Genomic DNA, 22,013 nt, shown 5'->3' with positions numbered 1-22,013 from the left:
ACAAAATAATTTTTTTGATAATTACAATCATTGAAATTTTGTTCTTAAATTTTTCGATGCAAAGTTACTAATAATCGTCGAATAATCAAGACTGTCAGCTATATCATTCTCAATAGATATAATAGCTAACCAGTTTAACCTTTATTCTGACATAGTAGATCGAATATAAGACTTAATCAACTTCAACTTAGAAAAGCTTCGTCCTGCAGAGGCAACAATAACTGGTATCGTTTACATAATTCTATAAGAAACTCATGTGTTCGGTTAACAACCTTTCATATCTTTCAAAAAATCTAGTACTTCAGTTGGTCTTTTGATCTCATTTGGTAAAAGACGCTTCAACATTTTCAGTTCAGAAACTAAGTCTAGTTCGTCTATGTTATATGACTCATTATGCTTGAAAAAGGTTTCAAAGCGAACACATTAATATCTCAAATTACCATCATCTTGGGAGTTTAACTTTTTTAACTCAAACAGAAAACTAAATATTTCTTTGTATTTCTAGTTTGCTCGAATATGCTCTAAGTGAAGAAAAAGTCTGATCTAATATGTATATGTAATAATTAACTCTAAATGCTTCTTCAAGTGACATTGATGGATCTTCACACGCATTCTCGTCAAACTGTGTCTTTCTTTGAATAATACGTTTTTCCCAAAATGTTGTTTCAACTCCCATTTTAATGGCAATCTCTTTAGCTTCAACCATGCCTTCTTCAAATCTCACTTCTCTATAATCTTCAAGAGAACGAATGGCTCCATTCAATATATTATGCCAAATAACTATGTTCAAAAGGAATTTTTCAAAGTCTTGTTTTAATATATTTTTGGCATCATAAACTGTTTTTGAATCATCACTTGTCTCCACCAATTGTTCTAAAGCTTCTCGTAATTGTGGAACTTGAAACCTAATGTCTTGGTGACCCTTTTTACTTAACATTTTTTAAATTAGATAAGCTTCTCGTAACCATAACTTGTCTCTACCAGTTTTTGAATCAACACTTTCTACTCTACTTTCACATAAATCAATTAAACTATTGGGCCCACCATCTATTTAAAGATCATCAAATTTGGTGGCCCTTTTTACTTAACGTTTTTTAAATGGGGCCCATATAATTTTGTTAGAGAGTTGGACTTCTTATATATTTCTTACAGAAATTAATGTCTCGGTGGCCCCTAAAAGCCGGTGGCCCGAAGCGACGCTTTGTTCGCTTTGGCCCAGGGCCACCCCTGAATTCCGAACCTATAAGTATTACACATGTTTGGCTTGAAAAAAAAGATTCAGTCTTTAATCTCTCGTGACCGATTGATGTCTAACATGCGCATTAAACTGCTTTGAGTGTCGGAATATCTTTGTAGGGAGATGCTAGAGTGCCCAGTTTTTAGCCCATTAAATTGCCCAGCTGATGTGGAATCACTAAGAGACAAGAGTTTTTCAAAGTTTGACTACGGTGGGGACCGCTTTTATTTCTAAATAAGGAAAGTTGGGCATTTTAATGGGCAAAATTGCTGGGCACTCTATCATTTCCCATCTTTGCAGGTATTCTAACACCCCTACCCCCAACCACACACGCTACCACCAAGTCACCATTACAATGAGAATTAAGAAGGAATTAAATTGGAGGTTACAAAGTTAATTTTCTAAAGATATCTGAAAAAACACTTTCTAACGTCAACACATTTAAGAAAATTTTAACCACATGATAAATTGACTTAGAGATCTGAACAGGTGGAACAAAGATCCACCCATATCAGATGGAATTAAGAAGGAATTAAATTGGAGGTTACAAAGTTAATTTTCTAAAGATATCTGAAAAAACACTTTCTAACGTCAACACATTTAAGAAAATTTTAACCACATGATAAATTGACTTAGAGATCTGAACAGGTGGAACAAAGATCCACCCATATCAGATTTTTTTTATGAGAACGGGTTGTAGCCTTGTTTACTCCACAATATAACTGCACTTATGATACTGGGTGTGGGTTCATTTTCCTCCCACATCAAGTTACGTCGAGCAGATTCATGATTAAGGTACAATAATTCTTATTAATTATCAAACAAATAAATATAAATATTTGGAATTATAAATTCGGTGGACTAGTGAATTAGTAGATTTATAATTCCTTCATCCAAACACATCATTAAATTAAAAAATTAAAACATGCCTAACTTTTAAAACAAGTCAGCCGATTCAGAATCTTTTTAAATAAGATAGACATACCATTTGACCCTGTCCATTTACTAGGACCAAGTCTAACTGTTATCACACACCATCTTCTCCCCAATTTGGTGGACAACTTGACACCGACGACCACCACCATCTTTCTCTGTATCTTGCTCAATCTCTCAGTCTCTCTCACTCAATCTCTTTATCTCCCTCGCTCAATCTCTTGGGTTGTGTTTGATAAGAAATGGGGGAAAGGGAAAAATAAAGAGAAAATGTTTCTCGTAGAAACATTTTCTTCAAGAAAATGATTCTTCAAAAATCATTTCCACAATTTCTACCTATTGGTTGGGTTACACAAAATTCTCGTCAATACCTTTTTTTTGTTGAATTAGCTGATTTGCAGAAGTTCAGAACACCACAAAGTGCCATAAAAACCCACAAGAAACTAGAATAAAATTATTATTACACTGATAATAAAAAGTCCCTAATAAAAGATCATTATTTATTTGACATTTACAGTAAGTTAGAAATATTGATTGAAGCAAGAAGAAAACATGTTATAATGGAGAGATGGAGGGGATAATGGTTATGGAAGAGATCATCATTGATTTTGTTCTGTTCTTTAGGGATTTTTATACACTAAAACAAAGCTTCAAGCAGATTGACATACTGAATGGAAATTGAAATCTGAATCAATTACTTACAAGTTTGAAGCATCATTTAAACCACTGATTAATTGTAGAAATTAACTCTTTCACTTTCTCTCTCTAGTAATATCATAGCCATCGAACTGTGTTCATTTAAAAAGAAGTTCTAGAGAGAGAAAGTAACTTAGCTATTTGATTTCATCCCTAAAAGACAAGTATTCATCAAACTGTTTGAGAAGAGATTCCATTCCTAGGATTAGATCTAAGATTAGAGATAGTAGAAAGATAGGAGGAGAGAGTCGTTTAAAGTGGGAGAAGAATGAGTGATTTGTTGAGAGATTTGTGGAGAGATCCTCTCTTGGAGAAACACATTCTTAGGGGGGACGTGGGTAAAAGTTTCCCCTAAATTTAGGGAAAAAAGAGAAAATTAGGTCACGTGAGTCTCAATTTTTCTTTCTCCAAAATACCTATCAAACACATGGAAACTTTTAATAATGTAGAAACTTTTTCTATTTTCCCCAAAAAATGGTTAATCAAACACAACCTTGATCTCTCTGTTTATCTGGCAATCGATTTTTAGTCGTCTCTCGTTCAATCCCTTGCTTAATCTCTTTGTTGTTCTCGTTTAATCCCTTGCTCAATCGCGTTAGTTGTCTCTCCATAACTATCTCTGATTCTCTGTTTGTAATCTCTAGCTCTCCCATAGTTATCTCTGAAACCTAGCCGTGTGATGCTATCGATGAATAAGGAAACATCGTATTGGTAGGGTTAAGGAACCATCAACCGGAAGTTACCTCTTATACTTCATATGAAGAATCAGATATGGAAAAAGTCGAGGTGAAATGAGTCTCTTCTTTTAAGACGAATTACGCAGTGTTATATGAATAACCATGTGTAGTAATTTGTGTCTGTGTGTAGGGGTGAGCAACGGTCGGGTTTCTTAATTTTGGTTCGAGCAATATTGTGTTGTGATAAAAACCCTCATTGTTCGGTAGGTTCGGTTTCGGCCTAACAACCGATCTGTCCGGTTCGACTTGATTTGGTTCGCCGATTGGTTCGATTTTTACTAACCCCTGTCTGTGGTGTACACCATCTTTTTTTTTTTTTAAATATACCATTTTTTCCCATCTCAACTTCCCAGCTCAGAAATACTGACGTGGCATAATTTAGGCGCCAAAAAACCTTCCCGGCATTTTGTGGAAAGACTATCCAACGATTAGTGAGAGTAAGAAAAAGCAGTGCGAGTCTCACACCAGCTTTAATCTCTCTCTCTCTCTCTCTCTCTCTACTGTGTGATATGGAAACTTCGTTCCTTTCAACTGCTCCATTTTTCAGAAACTCCTGCAGAATAGGAATTCTTGCGAACCCTAACCCTAATTTCATTCGTATAAACAAAACAAGTAAGATTCTAAAAGGAGCTCACAACTTTCCGGTAAGAATACGGGCAATTAATGAAGTTGCTGCTGATGCTGATCCGATTCAGGCACAAATCACATGGGAAATCGTCATCGGTGCACTAGGTTTGAAATTTATTTCTCCTCTATCTATCTTTAATTTCATCACAATCTTCATAGTTTGCTTAGTTTCTCGTTTTTAGTTTGTCTCTGATAGAAGAACTTCAGTCTGAACCTAAATTCAGTATCAATTGATTTGTTTTTGGATTTGTTTAGCTGGAGTTATACCTTTTGTGGTTGCTGGAATTGAATTTCGCAAACGAATTGTGAGTTTACAATCTATGCTTAATTTGCGAAAAATGATTAGCATTTATAATGTTAAGATATTGGAGATGAAATGCTACTGAAATTTCTGTATGAAAAGTTTGAAGTTTAATTAACTGAACTTCAAAAAGCTAGTATATATGCTCATATGTTCAAATGAAGATGTGAGAATAGTCCCATATGGAAAAAGGGTACTCTAGTAACTAAGAATATAATATCTAGGTTCTCCTCCGGTCAGTGCCAATTGGTTTTGAGTTGGAGGTTCGCAAACTTAACATAAGACACAAGTTTTTGTACCTGGCAACAATTATTAGATGGTAACTTTAAAATGATCGCTTGAGGATTGAGATGTAATATATTGGGCAAACCTAAGTACTAGAATTGGTAGACTTTATGGATCGAGTAATATTGCTATATTCACCCTCTATATGGATCACTTCACATCAAGTTCTCGTATCTAGAATAAGAGTGAAACAATAGTGGATGACCCAGAGGGTCAAGTAGGGGGCTCAATCTATCGTTACTGTTATGGGTCTATCACGAAGCTCATGCCTATCTTAGTTGACACCTTTAAGATGTCTATCTCTATCCTAATTCATTAGCATAAATTTCTTTTTTAGAATGATTATTTGTATAATGATGGCAATGGCCTAAAAGTGGCAAATTGCATAATAATCAAGTCAGCAACATCAATGCCAAAAAGATTGCTCGTTGATTTGATCGTTGCTTATTGTTCTGCTCTATGTCTGAATTTATTGTCAAAGGCTTACCATTTCTATGTAGGTTGCACAACAAAGATGTGTAACATGTAAAGGATCGGGACTTGTTCGAAGGGAAAAATACTACTTTCGATGTCCCCGTTGTGGTATGTTTATACATTTCTTGATCCTACAATGTGACGTCAGTATTATGTGGTGTTTGTGAGAAAAAAAATTCTAGCAACTAATTACTTGTACAATATGTTTCACAATTGATTCACACTCATGTCTTGAACTTGTTTTGCAGGTGGATTTCTCCCATGGCAATCATGGAAAAGATTCTTCTCTGGTTAACCTCTTCGGATTTGTCTTGTTATAGTCTCCTAAAAAGTATGATCGACCACTTCCCTTGTAATATTTACTTTTCCAGTTTCGTATATCTTCTAATTGAGAAGTATTGTTTTTTATATGTGACATACAAATCCATTTATATCTTATAACTTTATACTAGAGCGAAACAAAGTATAGTCCATATAAATTTTCATATAATCTTGAATGTACTTTGTTGGTTTAAATCATCTGTATTTAGAACAATATATCCGAATCAGATTAGACAACTCATGCACAAAATGTGAACAAACCCTTGATCAGCTTACACTCTATTTAGTCTAATATCACCGAACGAGTAACAGTTTGATCTGGTGGTACAGACCCATACAGGGCAATGTGATTAAGATCTTATCCTACCATTTGACACTGCTTTTGTTATACTTCCGGAATATAGTAGTAATCAATTAATGTTTAATTTTTTCATTAAGGAACTAATGCAGTAAAAGATCCCTGTTTTATATGTTCCTTAAACTTACAAGAATAAGAATTCTGAAATGATAAACTACAAATTTTTATTGATTAAGTTTAAGGACTACTAATAGCAAATCTATATAGTAATAGGAACCTATCCTAAAAGTCATAATGGGAGACTTTACATCTTTCTCTTTCTTTGTTCTTTTTAGAAAGATGGCTCGAGTTCACGTCTTTCGACTTTGATAGTTTATCTTTTCCAAAAGGCATGAAATCATGAAATTATATGACAATTTCATTTGTTAAAGATAGTGTTTATATACTATTTTAAGAGTCGATATTTTCGTAGACTTTAAACCTGGCAACACACTAGGAAGGAAATCGACCTTACAAGGATTGAAGGGTCTGTGATTTGGGTGGTATTGGGGCCTCTCCCAAAAGCTAGCTCAATAGGTGAGACTTCCATTCATACCTGAAAAGATGTGTGATTACTTTAACAATTTCCCTTTGACATATCACTTCTTAGCTTCAATAGACTATTAGGCCGAGACTTGTCGTATCATGTGCCCTAGTATCAGGGTTGGGTGGTCTTGGGTCTCTCTCACTCCAAAAGTTAGCTCAAGAAGTGAAACTTAATCTCACACTTGTAAACTAACCACTTACCCCTTTCACAACTGATGTGGGATTATCCTAACAAGTAATACCTCAAATGTAAGTGTTACCTGTCCATGGAAATCCGTGAAGTTAAATTAGCCAGGATGAGGTATTGACATCTTCCCTTGACCAGAATAGTTTTTTAGATCCCAAGAACACTTCGTTTCAATCCTAAACTTGTCTCTCAATAACATTGTTGTAGTCAGTCAACTTGTTCGATTTCTTTTTCTTTTGTTAATTGGAGCTTTTACAATATGCAACCTCATCCTTTTTCTTTTAAAACTTTTTATTTCATATTCAAGTAGTCTACCATGCCTCCTGGCCTTCTCTTAGCATGTAAATTGTTTAATGGAGACACCTTTTGTTAGTTCAAAACACTTTCTTGAGGATTTTGCATGTTCTAACTGGCCTTCCTTTATTGAAGTTATTCACTTAAAAAGTCATAAATTTGTTTCAAATTCCATTATGGCATTATAATATGCAAATATTCTTCTTTAGACATTCTTATATGGCATGCTCCAGGGTAATATATTATATTTCGTTCTGTACCATTTTGTTTATCTGAACATGAAGAAACCTTTTGATAACACCTATATATATATATATACACACACACACACTGATACGTACCAGGGTAATGATGTTACACTTGTCTCTGTACCAACCACATTGTCTTTGATTTAAGCACCATTGATCGACGCTTCTTCGCCTAACCAATCTAGGCGCCAGGTCCGCCCAATAGGCGTAGTCAAGAAGGTCTTCCTAAGCAATGTGGGAGTGAGTCCCTTGAACATGACATGAAATTGTCATATAATATAGTTGGTTTAAATCATCTGTATTAGAACAATATATCCGAATCAGATTAGACAATTCATGCACAAAATGAGTAACAGTTTGATCTGGTGGTACAGTCCTATACAAGGCAATGTGATTAAGATCTTATCCTACCATTCGACACTGCTTTTGTTAGACTTTCAGAATATAGTAGTAAAAAGTTAATGTTTAATTTTTCCATCAAGGGGCTAAAGCAGTAAACATCCCTGTTTTATATGTTCCTTATTCTTACAAGAATACAAATTTCTGAAACGAGAAACTATAGATATTGATCGATTAAGTTTAAGGACTACTAATAGCAATTCCATATAGTAATAGGAACCTATCCTAAGAAGTCATAATTAATGGGAGACTTTACATCTTTTCTCTTTCTTTCTTCTTTTTAGAAATATGGCTCAGGTTTACGTCTTTCAACTTTGATAGTTTCACTTTTCCAAAAAGCATGAAATCATGAACTTAATTTGACAATTTAGTGTTTATGTGCTATATTAAAAGTAGACGTTTTCATAGACTTTAGACCAGGCAACCCACTAGGGCGGAGATCGACCGTACAGGGAGTGAAGGGTTTGCAGTTGAGGCCTCTCTCATTCCAAAGCTAGCTCAATAGGCGAGACTTCCGCTAATACCTATAACTGACACTGCCTCTTTCACAAAATATAGCACGAGAAGTGAAACTTAACCTTACACTTGTAAATTGACTGCGTGGCCCTTTCACAACTGATGTGGGATTATCCTAACAAGTAATACCTCAAATGTCAGTGTTACCTGTCGATGGAAATCCGTTAAGTTAAATAAGCCAGGATGAGGTCTTGACATCTGCCCCAGACCAGAATAGTTTTTAAATCCCAAGACCTATCCTAAAAGGCTTTAGGAGAAGATGAAGACTTTTTCTTCCCATCCTAATTTTGTCTTTCAATACCATTGTCGGAGTCGGTCAACTTGTTCAATTTCTTTCTTTTTTTTGTTAATTGGAGCTTTTACAAAGTGCAACCTCATCTTTTCTTCATCTATCTGTCTGACTACCCACAATGACTACCTAGTAGGAAAGAGAAAAACTTTTTTCTTTTAAAACTTTTTATTTCAGACTCAAGTATTCAACCTTGTCTGGCTCACTCTTGGCATGCAAATTGTTTAATGGAGACCATTTTGTCAGTTCAAAACACTTTCTTGAGGATTTTGCATGTTCTAACTAGCCTTCCTTTACTGAAGTTATTCACTTAAAAAGTCATAAATTTGTTTCAAATTCCATCATGGCATTATAATATGCAAATATTCTTCTTCAGCCATTCTTATATGGCATGCTCCAGGGTAATATATATATATACACACACACACTACTGATGTACACTAGTAGCCAGTAGGTAAGACTCGTAAGTCGTAAGTATCATTATGATGTAACACTTGTCTATGTACCAACCATATTGTCTTTGATTTAGGCACCATCCCAAACTTCTTCACCTGACCAATCTAAGTGCCAGATTCACCCAATAGGCCTATCTATTAGAGTACATGACAATGTCGAGTTTTATACCCTAGGTCATGAAGGTCTTCCTAGGCAATGTTGGACTAACTCCCTTGAACATGAAACCTCGGTTTCGCATCAGATAATCATCACTTACAACTACTACTACTACTACTACTAACTTGGGTGTTTACAAGGCGGGATGCCTCAAATATGGATGGCTAAGTGGGAACCAAGAAATAATTCTTCAATTCAAATACTGTAATCTTAGCTTTTGTCAATTCTTGCAGCAGTTTTCTACATTAATATACCATTCATTTCTTGTGGGTCATGCAGAATGTGAACATTAAAAAAACTTGCAGAGTTGCAGATATGGAATGAGTGGGTCTCCATTTGCAAAAGAAACCTCTTTCTTGAGGAAATATCCTTTCAAAAGGTAGAATGAGAATGAATGAGAGAGAGAGAGAGAACAGTGTTGAAACCTTTTTTAACGCAGAGTCTAACAAGTCAAGGTCCTCTTCTAAGCCCTACCCTACCACCAGGTTGGTCATTGGTGAAGCCAGTAAGTATTTGTTTTAATGAATGGATTTGGTACCCAATTAAGAAGAAAAGTCTATTGAGCAACTGTCTTGATTAAAACACATCAAAAAAATGATAGTATGCCCCAATGTTGGGCTAAAATTACACCGGCCGATGGGCAGACACTATCACTACTGTCAAAATTACCCCTTCTCACTTTCACAACCAAGATTACCATAATTTTTTTGTTTGAATTCGAGTACATGTCATGGAAAAGAGGTGAATTGTTGTAATCTTCTCTTTGCGGTTTATTATCAATGGGAGGTTCATACTAGAAATGAATCAGAGTTAGCTGTCATCAATGAAAGATTTGTCACGTAAGAAAGAGAATCTTAATGAGGTTTGACAAGTAAAATTAAAAGAGAGTTTTCTTAGTTATGGATGGGAGATGCTATAACTTAGCAGAGGTGACCTCTCCATCTAAGTGTCTCTAATAGAATTTAATTCATAGCATAGGATTGAGACAAAAAGATTCAAAAGTCAAAGATGTTGAATTCAAACAAGAATTGTTTTTTTTTTCAGGTAGTTGGCCATATAGTCAATTTTTATTGTATAAAGTCTGAGCACTGTTTAAGGATTTGGATTCTTTGATATTCTCTGATAAATATTTTGCAAGATATATACTGTTAATTTGGTATAGAATTTATTAAGTTGACTAAGTTAGGAGAAAGATATGAAATAGAAAATTTAGAGGCTGAGAGGAGTCGGTCGATATCCATCTCTTATCTATATTTTCTTTTTTCTCATTCATCTTTATCTTCTATTTTGGAGGACTGTACTTTTAAGTTTTTGTTTTTGAACGTCTATTGACAATTAGGTCAAATATTTTTATTTTTTGAAAATATGTGTATGTTTGTTCCTCCCCTTAAAATTGATTAGAGACCACCGGAAGTTAATTCATATGGACCATCTATTTATCTGACCAGGGCGCTATGATTTTTTACTGTAAGCGCTTTTTTTGATGTTTTTTTTTCTCTCTCAAGAAATATCTGCTAGCTGGTACACTTTCCACTGGTCTTTATCTCAAAAGTTTCAAACTTTGAAGCTGAAAAAACTAGTACTAAAATCCAGAGGTAGACTCCACTGATCAAAGAAGAAAAAGGTCCCTGTTTGGAAAAAGGTTTGTCGACTACCTACTGATTTCATATCTACTTTTCAATGTTTCATTGCACTTTGTTCTTCAATTAGAGTTTTGGGTGGTAATTCGTTTGTGATTTTAGTACAATTTTATTGAAATTGAAGATTTGGGTATCTGGTTTTCTGAGAGAAATCATAGTTTCTGAAAATGGGTAGGTGATAGATTTTTCAGAAGTTGAGTCTTTCAAACTGAAAAGACAGGAGCTGAGATTTGTTTGCGATTTTTAGTAGCTTCAAGGTTTCAAATTATGTGAACTTTAAACTCATTACCTCTAAAAAAATACTTGATCTCTGAAAATGAGTTGGTTTGAGATTTACCCAATCTGACTACTTGTGTGAGATTTGTGCAATTTATGTTTTCTGTGATTTGTGAAGGATGAATTCAATTTTACAAGCTTAAAAAGCTTAATTGGGTGAAATTGGTTGATGGTGTACTTGGAGCACCAATTTTTTCCCCAATTTTCAAATTTTCTCTTGAAAGTGATGCTCACTTAGGAGGGTTCTTTCACCTGCCCAAGTTGAAATTTAGGGTTTGAAAATGTTAGGATTGTTGTATTTGATGTAGCTATGTGTTTACTTGGTTAAAATTGCTTACTTTAGGAACTAGTTCATTTACTTCTCTGTTTAGTTTTTTTCTTGAAGTTGCTTTTCCACGCCGAACACGAGAAGAAATAGAACAAATGAGTAGAAGAATTCGTGTTGTAAATGTAAATTTCTGTAAATAGGAAAATGATCTTGTATTTTCTTGTTCTTCCACTAGTATAAAATTTTCTTTTTGTAGAGCTTTACTTAATGCAGTTTTTGGTATCTATGGATTGCGTATTTCTAAATAAAACAATCAACCAATTGCCCCTATATAATGTTACATACTAAGAAAGAAATATTAACCTAATTTTATTGATCCTCGGTTTCAAGCGGTTGAAACGAAATCGGGATTTCTTCTTGTGGTACTAAAACATCCATATAGGAAGTACTAGGATTAGCCTTCGATTTCATACCTTGTCATTTTATGATCTTACTAAGTGTTTATATTCTTTCGTGGTGTCTTCTTTCTTCATCATCAGTTTTGTTCTGATCGGTTTTATTCTTGTTTGCAGATTATATCACCCATAATCCATTTGATATCTTCAAATGAGTTATCAGCTTAAGATCACAAGTTAGTTTGACCCGAAAACATTACCAGTCTTACAGCGATTTCATGTGCACACCCTGTTAATCAGTAGGTTCTTATTAAATGGAGAATCACGAAAATTCAGGTATGTCAAATGGATTATACTATCAGCCTATGCCAGATTATGAGCTCTATTACTTAACTGAAGACCATCAGAGTTTAGAGCAATACCTATCCTTTGAAGAGAGAAGCCAACAAATCCACTTATCACCGTCTACCATCAGTGTTTCACCTAATGGAAGTCCTTTATCACAGCAAGATTCTCTGACTTATCCTTCGAATCAACGTCATTCCCCTGACAGTAATAACCATGAATCTCCAGTTAGTGCATCATCCATTACTACTGATGTCAATGAGTTGTCTCACAAATTTAAAGAATTGGAGTCAGTGATACTTAGTGAATCAGATAATGCAGAGAGTGATGTTTATAACACTTTCAATGGTGAAGAAAACCAATCTTTGTTGGAAGAAAAGAAACGGAAACATATAATGGAGGTGATTCGGAGAGGAAATTTGGAACAGGCACTGATTGCTTGTGCCAAAGCAATATCAGACAATGATATTTTGATAACAAATTGGTTGATGACTGAGTTGAAGCAGATGGTGTCAGTTTCAGGGGAACCAATCCAGAGGTTAGGTGCATATATATTGGAAGGGCTCGTGGCGAGGCTGGCTTCCTCTGGAAGTTCTATTTATAAAGCTTTAAGATGCAAAGAACCTGTTAACGCCGATCTCCTCTCTTACATGCACATGTTGTACGAAGTATGCCCATATTTCAAGTTCGGATATATGTCTGCTAATGGTGCTATAGTGGAAGCCTTGAAGGATGAGAAAAGAATCCACATAATTGATTTCCAAATAGCTCAAGGAACCCAATGGCTCATCCTTATCCATGTTTTGGCTGGTCGGCCAGGTGGGCCCCCTCATGTACGTATCACTGGTATCGATGATTCCGTCTCAGCTTATGCTCGTAATGGAGGACTTCAGCTTGTGGGACAAAAGCTATCAAAGTTTGCTGAATCATGCAAGGTTCCTTTTGAGTTTGATATTGGTGGAATGTCTGCTAACGAGATAGAGCTCAAACATCTTCTTATCCGGCCGGGGGAAGCTCTGGCAGTGAACTTCGCAATGATGCTCCACCACATGCCCGATGAGAGTGTAAGTACTCATAACCACCGAGACCGACTCTTGAGACTAGTGAAGAGCTTGTCTCCAAAAGTAGTAACTCTCGTCGAACAAGAATCTAACACCAACACCGCTCCATTTGTTCAGCGAGTAATCGAGACACTGAGCTATTATTCGGCTGTTTTTGAGTCAATTGACGAGGCTCTTCCTAGGGACCATAAAGAACGGATCAATGTTGAGCAACACTGCCTAGCCAGGGATGTTGTTAACATTATTGCGTGTGAGGGAGCCGAGAGGGTTGAACGGCATGAGCCACTAGGGAAATGGCGATCAAGATTTATGATGGCTGGTTTCACCCCGTACCCTTTGAACTCTGGTTTTAATGACACCATTAAAAACCTTCTAGAAAGCTACTGCAACAAATATAGACTTGAAGAGAGAGACGGAGCTCTTTATCTTGGCTGGATGAATAAAGCTCTAGTTGCATCCTGTGCCTGGCATTGAATTTAGAGGTAGCGGCAAATGCTCGCTTCACTTAGTCGTTTCAGCAGTTTATAGAGGTAAAACCTGTAACTTTCTTATAGGTTGTGTTGTTAGAAGTTTATAAGCATGTGAAATGCAGAAATGGTACTATAATAAACTTAAGATCTTAACCCTAAATAGACTGTATTTGAAGGATTAAATCACTATCTTCATCAATGATAAATCATTGTTTGTCATACATGGACTGAATCAGTTGGTTTCTTTTCTTTTCTTTTGCGATATAGAAGTTGACCTATGAACTTCGATTATTACATGATATAACAGAGAACTAATTAGAGTTCCTCTGAAACTAACAATGGTGGTTCTAAGATTGAACAAAACTTGAAACTTGTAAAATTTTATGAACAAACTATGACAAAACAAGGAAGAATAGCTTTAGGGTTCATTACAAATAGTGGTTCTAACTTGGAAGACAATCCTCCATTTTTAACTGAATCAAATCCTTTATCACTTCCAGCTATCACTCTGCAAATTACCACTGCCCTTTTCTCACAATCTCCATTTTCCCCGAAAGCTACCTTACTGTTTGGAGTCATGTCGATATCTGCACTAAATCGAATCCCAATCTTTCTCGTTTCTTCGTTATCGAACCCAGTTTGAATCATTCGACAGACATTACATTTAAGATTATGACAAAGTTCAGAAACCATGTTTTGTTCTTTCGAGCAACAGGTCATAGTTGTACAGTAAAACCTTAACAATTCATTTCCATCGACGATACTTCGTGGATGGTGAATAAGGGAGTTGCAACAAGCTCTTTTCTTCACCGTCTCTCTGTACTCCTCGAATCTTTTGATTGTCTCGACTGAGTTTCTCACTCTGAGAACTTTTTCGATGCTTCCGGCTTGCTTTACTGTGGAAGCTCTCTGAAAAATCCTCTCTATAACATTCCTTGATGGGTCTCCTGTGGTCAACTCTGTTTATAATCATTATATCATAGATTTAGTGGGAAGTAAAATTTAGTTTCACTCTCAAATATATAAACATGCATCTTGTGGGTTTGATTTTGGGCCTTCTTTGGCCCCAGCGGTGTCGGGCCTCAGTGCCTCACTCACTTCCGAACTTTCACGCTTATAAACTGACTACCACCCCCTCCTTCGATCAATGTGAGATTACTCTTAACAAATTTTTGATTGTCAAGGTCGATAGGAAACTTTTAAATCTGTATTAGAAAATCGACCTGCTCAAAGATTCTACAACTGCAATCGACTTAGATTACTTAGGAATCAAGTGTCTAGATTGATGAAACTCATCATTAACAAAACAAAATTGGTTGGGGGGGCGAAAAGTCTACACCACCCCAAACACATGAAATGAAATCTACACATGTGATTGTCGGGTTTCACGCAATAGCACCAAAAATCAAGATATTCAAGATTCTAAAACACTAGCTTCTGTCGGCCGGAATGATTTAAAGAGAGAAGTGGGGTTCAAATCTCTCCCTCTCTCCACCTAAGCTGGTTGGGATTCTGTAACCCTAGGAGTGAGGGCAAACTCTTCCAAATAATAGGGAAAACTAGTACGGAGTTTAGAAGAATTTACCATAATACCCCTCGTGAGGATAACTCCTCTTCAAACTAGTGCTCTTTGATAGTCTTTCTCTTTTAATCAGAATGAAGTCCCTCCCATTATTATTCTTCTCCTTCTTATCCTTACTCCAATCTAATTTTCCAACTGAGAATTGATGAATATCCATCAATTTACAGGAACAATTAGTGCTCTCTTTCAAATACAACCATATAGAGTACATCTTTTTCTATCTATTCTTCTTTCTCTCTCTAAATAATTCTCCCACCTTCCCTTGTTAGATGGAAACCATCACATCTTCTTCATTAAACCTGTAAAAGAAGTAAATCAATATGAGTAGATATCACCATTAATGTTCTTGGGTATTCACTAAAATGTCAAAATCATTTTCTCATACCTACCCAACAGAGCATTTAAACTGAGTCAAATTGAAATGACAAGAAAAAAAAAGTAAAAGCTACCAACTGAATATACCTGCTTTTGTAGATAAAGTAAACTTAGTTCATCTACTCTAGAAAGAGATAGAGGGAGAAAATAAACAGAGATAATGAGAGAGAGAGAGAGAGAAAGTGAACTTGTTGAAGTTTTTAGTGATATGAGACTCAATAAACATTTTGGTGACTACGTACCTAGTTTCGAATCGTTAAAAAATGGGGTATAGAGAGGGAAAATGAGACAAAGGGTGATTAAAACAAATCTTTGTAGAGAGAATTGAAAGTGATTGGTAATTAAAAACATGTTTAGATTTTTCATTTCGGAGACGGGGAAATTAAAAGCATGTACGGATTTTCCACATTGATTGGAGGTGTGAGCTTATATGTCCAAACCCCAACTTGAGAAAAAAAACCCATTAGGGTTAAAGTGTTGAGCCTTACATCCACTTATTTTACCTACCAAAATAATACTTCTATCCATAGAGACATAACTGCGCGGTTGAAGACAAAAGAATTGAAAAAGACATTTCGGAGATATAGAGAAAGAAGAGTCCAGAGAAATCCGATTAGATTACTACATATTTGTACTATGTAGATTTTATTCACAATAGATTTTCTAGTTACGGTTGAAATAAGACCGTCGTGGCTTCCACACCCGTTAGACAATTAAAGTGACCGTACACTTACAATATTTGTGGGAAAAGATTGGTGCTCCATCATCACTTTAAGTAGACAAACATTTAGTGATGGGACATGAATTTTGGTGTCATTTAGTAGTATCACGGGTTACATCTTAAATATGGTGTCCCACCCCTTGATTGGTTCTGTTCCCACTTATGAGTAGTATGTTTTATTTAGGTTTTTATATGGTTCACCCATCCAACGTATCTTATTCCAACCAAACCTAATTAAAGTTTGGTCGAATATAAGTATCATAAATTCAATATCTCATGGTAGTTGTTGGAGTTTATTTATTAGATTAGACATCAATTACAAATTATAAAGACTATATTACTAAGTATTTGATTGAGAATGACAAACTAATTAGTTCTTAAATTAAACTAGAGAAAGTAGGGGAACCTATTGGATCTAAATGAGATTTGGTTGGGTTCTACACTTCAATTGCACAAGTCAATTTTACGTGTTTTAATGAGACAACGATATGTATGCAAAATTGTACAACAAATCTAGTGATTGAGCTTGTTCAAATGGCTTTATAAAACGAAAATTATTTCTTTTACCGTAGTTCCATAATAGCCTTACTTGGAAGATAATCTCTTATCACCTGGCCCACGTATTGATTTAAAAATTAGGTACACCGACAATGACATTAATACTATAGCAGAGTTATTCTCTCCTAAAGAAGTTTGTTTTTCACTGATATATTGCATCATGTTACCCAATCTTGATTTACATCATATTACATGGATATATATCGAGGGTAAAATAAATACATATCGACATAAAGTTGTCCTGAAAGTCATTAGAAAGAACTCTAGATTAGTTAGTATAAAGAACTCGAGGAGGACCATGAAACAAACTACTGTAAAATGTTTTATTTTTGAGATATGGACTGAGATTGTCATAACGAGGCTTTGATACATCATCAAGATGTGATAAGCATGATAACCGTCTGAGTTAAACCCTTAAAAACCAACATAAATGGCCAAAATCCCAACTCACTTTATTTAAACTCAAACTCAATAAATTAAGGTTGTTCATTTATATGTGATCGAACTCACTAAATTATAAATTTTCACTTACATGTCACCCAACTTGGAGTATCCAAATTATAGAGTGAGTATCCATCGAGTGCACCAAAAAAATACTCTATCTCTTGTTGGAACTTTACAAAATAGGGGGAAAAATCTTGAGCTAAACTATGCTATCTATGGCTCAGACCCCACAACTTGTAGATATTTCGAAAAGATGCACCACCAATTAGAATACAAGTCCATGTGCCTCTCTCTCCTTGAGAAGTTTTTTTTTTTTGTTAAGAATCTCTCCTTGAGAAGTTGAAAAGTCAATTTCTTGTGTACGAGGGAGAGTGTACAAATAGTGTAACATCAATACTCAAAGAAGACGGGGTGCAGATAAATTTTAGTAAATTTTGAAGCCCAATTTCACATCTCTCTTTCTCTCTCTCTATCCTCTCTGTCTGTTTCCCTAAAATCATCACTTCCCTTCTTGAATCGCGAACCTTTCCTTCTGTTTTTTTTCTTCTTCTTAAATATACGATTTAATCTCTTTCTCTCTCTATATTGTTGAGAAAATGTCTTTGTTTCTATCTTAAGATTCTTAATCGATCTACTTGTCTTGGCAATAAAATACCCCCTTTGTGATTTGATCATAGAAGCATTCTTTACATACTAAAAGGTTGGTAAATCATGATTTCTATTTCATTTCTGATTTTTTAGTTAAAATTTCTGGATTCCATTGTTTTTTTTTTTTGTTCTCGTGGAAGAAATTAGGGTTTTTCTTCTTATGAATTAACCTTGATTAAAAGAATGATGTTTTAATGACTAGTTATGGGGAAAATTATATTAGTTGTTGTTTAATTATCCCTAATGCAAATGAAATCGGGATTGATCCAAAAGATTAGCAATAAAGTCAACAGCTTTTTAGCTCATTGAATCTTGAGATTCAATTTTGTTGTTTGTTGGTAAAATTTCTAGCAAGATTACTAAGACAGAGAACCTTATTTAGGGTTTTTTTTTTATACTATGAAGACCTTATTTAGGGAAGAAATGAGGAGTTATCTAGTTTACCCATTCTACTTTTGGTCTTTAGTTTTAAGTTCCAAAGCAATTTTACAAGAGTTTGTCAGTTTCTAGTGCAAACTGTTGAAAAAGATTGCATCTTTAAGCATAATAGGGTGTATTAGGGTTCAATCCTGGGACCTACATGTTTCAAAGAGATGGTCAAAAGGTAAACACCTTTCTTGTTCTGTATTACTGCTCAAGCTTAAAATTTTGAAACACTGTACTCCTAAATAAACCTAAGAAGTGGTTTTTTTTAGGGTGTTCTTGTTGGATTTTTGGCAAGGAACAAAAACTGTTTTAGTAATTAGAATGGAACGTGATTTTATCATGTTATACACAATGGGCTAAGGATTATCTCCCTTTTTTCCTTTCGGAAGGCTTACTTTTACTATTCATTTTGAATCAACTTTTGATAGGGTTAGAGGTATTAGAAGAATGTGATACCATCGATGTCATTGCATAGGAAATTCATTTGGATGGATTTGATAAGCTAGATTAGGAATAAATACTTGTTTGACAGCAAAACAAAGTTTTCAGTGGTTAATTATGGAGGGCTAGGTTTAAGTAGCACACATTTCATGTGTGGACTGTATGCAATGGGTTGAACCTGGAAATAGGAGATGGTTTCTTGAGTTTCCTATTTTCCTTCTTAAGTCGGTATGTGGAAGTTCATGTTTAAGGTAGTGAGGGCTGGTGCCCCGGATGTCGTATGAGTTGCATGACGAAATTGAAATATTTTAACGAACGAAAGAGTAATCATTTAGTGTTATAGCTTTGACTCATATAAGAGCAGTTGGTATAGATTGGAGTGTTCTGTATTTAATAAAATGAATAGTTGTTTTGGCAATCTGGAGCAAAAATGTCATCAAGAAAAATAGGAAAAGTTGAGATAAAAGCAGTGGACATGAAAAAGAGAAGAAGAAAAACAGACTTATTTTATCACATTACGCAACAGTAATGTAAGGTTTCCGACTAACGTGACTTTTTTCCAGAATATCAAGATTCCTTTTCTTTCTGTCTGTCTTTCTTTATGTATAGTGATTAGTGATGATACGTTTCTTTCTGAATTTTCAGATCTCAGGTTTGGTACTTTAATTACCTGTATGTTACTCACATTTTTAAACTGAAAAATAGCTCATCTTTATCAGTTTATGTACTTATAATTGCACGAGGCACAAGAATTTTTGTACATATTTTCTTAATGTTTTACTGTAGAGGTTGAATTTTAAACCACTCTTATATGAAAGTGTAATATTTCTTGTTATGCAGTAGCCCTGATCTCTTCTTGAGACCTGAATTGGAGCTTGACATGAGGTTGTAGAGTATCCCCCCAACGATCTGGCTGGTATTCGTAGTTTTACGCCGAATTGACGCTAGCTACATTAAACAATTTCAAAGCTAGGAGGTATTTTCTTAAACTTATCTGATTATATCTATTAATTGGGCTGGTTTCATGCTCGATCTTTTCTATCTTTATTTAGTTATCTTGTTTTCTTTCATCTCGACTGTTTTCTGCTCCCTGACTAGTTTATCTTAACAAGGGGAAACAGTTTGCTGAAGTGGCCAGAAACCTGTATTTATACTGGCTATGGTCCCTAAGTTGCGGTAAAGAGTGCCAGTAAATAAAGGAAAGGGACTAAACCAAATGGCTTTCTATTCTGAAGAGGAACAAACTGAGGATTATCTTTTCAAGGTTGTATTGATTGGGGATTCTGCCGTTGGAAAATCAAACTTGCTCGCAAGATTTGCGAGGGATGAGTTCTACCCAAACTCGAAATCCACCATTGGGGTAGAGTTCCAAACTCAGAAGATGGATATTGATGGAAAGGAAGTTAAAGCTCAGATTTGGGACACAGCAGGCCAAGAGCGCTTCAGAGCTGTAACATCAGCATATTACAGAGGAGCTGTTGGAGCTCTTCTTGTTTACGACATCAGTAGGCGCCAGACATTTGATAGTATCGGTCGGTGGCTCAACGAACTGCACAGTAAGTGTTTTTTTATCTCTCTTTAATCTTGATCCTAACAAAACATTGACCAAAACTAACTTTTCTGATGAGAAATTGTATGCAATTTACGAATGAAGAACTGGATAGATGAGGATTTACAAAAGAATGTGTTCCCGAACTCCTGTTGTGTGGTGAATTAGAGTCAGCTCTTATAGAAGATCCCCATAATGATTGGTATATAAATTTTAACCATCTAAGCTTTTATGGTGAGTGGGAAATCTCCAAGAGACATTCCTGAAATAATTAGATTTCTTGGAATGAGCCATATTGCATGTTAATTAGTGAGAATGGGATTAAGTTGTATATGCTCAGTAGAATTAGAAAATCGACTAGTTGATGGCCGTATATTTTATGGGATCGTTTCAATTTTTTGTTTGCTTAATAATTATGAACAATAATTTAAGAGTGACATTTGTTTCAAACAGCTCACTCAGACATGAATGTGGTTACAATACTTGTTGGCAACAAGACTGATCTGAAAGATGCAAGAGAGGTATCTACAGATGAAGGCAAGACGTTGGCAGAGGCACAAGGTTTGTTCTTCATGGAAACATCAGCTCTCGACTCATCAAACGTCACCGCTGCCTTCCGGACTGTTGTTAAAGAAATCTACAACATCTTAAGCAGGAAAGTTATTCTCTCTCAAGGGAACAAGAAACAGGATACTGGATGGATGGGGAATGGGAAGACAGTGGTTTTACAGGGAAACACGAATGAAGAAGCAGAGTCGCAGGCTGAGAAAGGCAAATGCTGTTCATCCTAGAGAGCTTCACAAGCACCTTGGTAGCTTCAGTTGGCCTTCTCTCACACACTACTTGTTCGGTAAAACCTGACGCTGCTATTCCTTTCGATCCTTCTAGGTTGTATTTTCATGTAAAGAAGGAATATGTACCGGAGTTTTTCATACTGTTTACGAAATGTCAGATAAAATTGATGTCCTTTTTAGCTTTTGAGGCTATTCAGTTGTTGGATAATTGTCTTAAGGATGGCTGAAGATGAAATTTGAGTAGCAAATGTAAATGACATCAAGTAATAGTGCAGCAAATTAACTATTGATCAATCTCGCTAAATTCAATTGGGGCTAAATCTCGCTGGTGCTGTGTTTGTTTTTTCTCTCACATTACCCTTATCTGAATTTCGGACTCAAGTAAACCTAAAATCTTGTGATGGCTATTGGGCAGTGGTTGCCCAAAAAACAACCAGACACAGCACGGGTGTGTTGTGCCATGTCTGTGAATTTTGGTTCCCTTAACTTCGCACATTAGGCACCGGGCCAACTGCGCGAGTTATGGCTGGTAATTGGACTGGAAGGGCGGAAAAACGGGTTTGGAATGGACAAAACTCCCAATTGTTCACTTGGACGGGTTTTGGAAAAAAGTCGCGTTAGTCGGAAACTTTGAGAGTCCAAAGTACTGTTTGTTTTGATGTTAAATCTGAAATCTAAAATAAATAATGTATTTTAGTCATATATTGTTTACTTCTCTAATCAATTGAGAGTTTGAGACCTTACTAATACAAGTATTATTAACTGGTTCAGATTTGTTTTGATAGTTAAAAACATATACGTTAAATATAAAAGACTTGTTTCAAAATCTTACGGTCCATTTTCTAAAATTCTTTTGTTAAAAAGAGCAATTGTTGTTGCGATGAAAAGCACTAGCAACATACCTATTGGGCGGAAGAGGAGGGGTCGTCTCCATCTCACCAACAAATCCGCTCCACTGAAGATGACCCTTCGTCTTCAAAT

General features: G+C 35.5%; 3 protein-coding genes and 1 pseudogene across 10 annotated transcripts; 3 read left to right on the top strand and 1 right to left on the bottom strand.

The window, feature by feature from the left end:
• Window positions 1–4,012: 4,012 nt before the first annotated feature.
• Window positions 4,013–5,809, top strand: LOC147552356 (uncharacterized). Its single transcript, XM_086672419.1, has 4 exons — window positions 4,013–4,335; window positions 4,486–4,535; window positions 5,317–5,398; window positions 5,539–5,809. The coding sequence occupies exons 1-4, from the start codon at window positions 4,113–4,115 to the stop codon at window positions 5,583–5,585; spliced, it is 402 nt and encodes a 133-aa protein (XP_086528545.1). The 5' UTR covers window positions 4,013–4,112; the 3' UTR covers window positions 5,586–5,809.
• Window positions 5,585–13,713, top strand: LOC147552355 (scarecrow-like protein 21 pseudogene; annotated as a pseudogene). Of its 4 annotated transcripts, none has more exons than XR_015238850.1 (3): window positions 5,585–5,621; window positions 9,319–10,681; window positions 11,796–13,713. The product of XR_015238850.1 is annotated as a scarecrow-like protein 21 pseudogene, transcript variant X1 (transcript). The 4 variants fall into 4 exon arrangements; XR_015238851.1 differs by lacking the exon at window positions 5,585–5,621 and having other exon boundaries at window positions 9,472–10,452; window positions 10,545–10,681; XR_015238853.1 differs by lacking the exon at window positions 5,585–5,621 and having other exon boundaries at window positions 10,680–10,850.
• Window positions 13,714–13,847: 134 nt separating this feature from the next.
• LOC147552354 (uncharacterized) lies at window positions 13,848–15,847 on the bottom strand. 2 transcript variants are annotated; one of them, XM_086672416.1, is made up of 3 exons: window positions 15,539–15,847; window positions 15,080–15,375; window positions 13,848–14,453 (listed from the first exon to the last, which is right to left on the bottom strand). In XM_086672416.1, exons 2-3 carry the CDS (start codon window positions 15,285–15,287, stop codon window positions 13,876–13,878), a joined length of 786 nt encoding a protein of 261 aa, XP_086528542.1. In that variant the 5' UTR covers window positions 15,288–15,375; window positions 15,539–15,847; the 3' UTR covers window positions 13,848–13,875. The 2 variants fall into 2 exon arrangements, with proteins under 2 accessions (XP_086528542.1, XP_086528543.1); XM_086672417.1 differs by having other exon boundaries at window positions 15,466–15,687.
• A 1,523-nt stretch (window positions 15,848–17,370) lies between these two features.
• LOC147552353 (ras-related protein RABA5a-like) lies at window positions 17,371–21,352 on the top strand. 3 transcript variants are annotated; one of them, XM_086672414.1, is made up of 4 exons: window positions 17,371–17,874; window positions 19,530–19,665; window positions 19,811–20,245; window positions 20,692–21,352. In XM_086672414.1, the coding sequence occupies exons 3-4, from the start codon at window positions 19,906–19,908 to the stop codon at window positions 21,027–21,029; spliced, it is 678 nt and encodes a 225-aa protein (XP_086528540.1). In that variant the 5' UTR covers window positions 17,371–17,874; window positions 19,530–19,665; window positions 19,811–19,905; the 3' UTR covers window positions 21,030–21,352. The 3 variants fall into 3 exon arrangements, with proteins under 3 accessions (XP_086528540.1, XP_086528539.1, XP_086528541.1); XM_086672413.1 differs by having other exon boundaries at window positions 17,445–17,874; window positions 19,802–20,245; XM_086672415.1 differs by having other exon boundaries at window positions 17,579–17,874; window positions 19,788–20,245.
• The last annotated feature ends 661 nt before the right edge of the window (window positions 21,353–22,013 follow it).

This window comes from Eschscholzia californica, unplaced genomic scaffold, assembly GCF_041429995.1.
Source record: "Eschscholzia californica isolate CP2 unplaced genomic scaffold, dmEscCali1.0.p SCAF_3, whole genome shotgun sequence".
NCBI lineage: Eukaryota > Viridiplantae > Streptophyta > Magnoliopsida > Ranunculales > Papaveraceae > Eschscholzia > Eschscholzia californica.
Note: the sequence above shows the minus strand (reverse complement) of the source record. Positions and strands in the feature narration are given on the sequence as shown.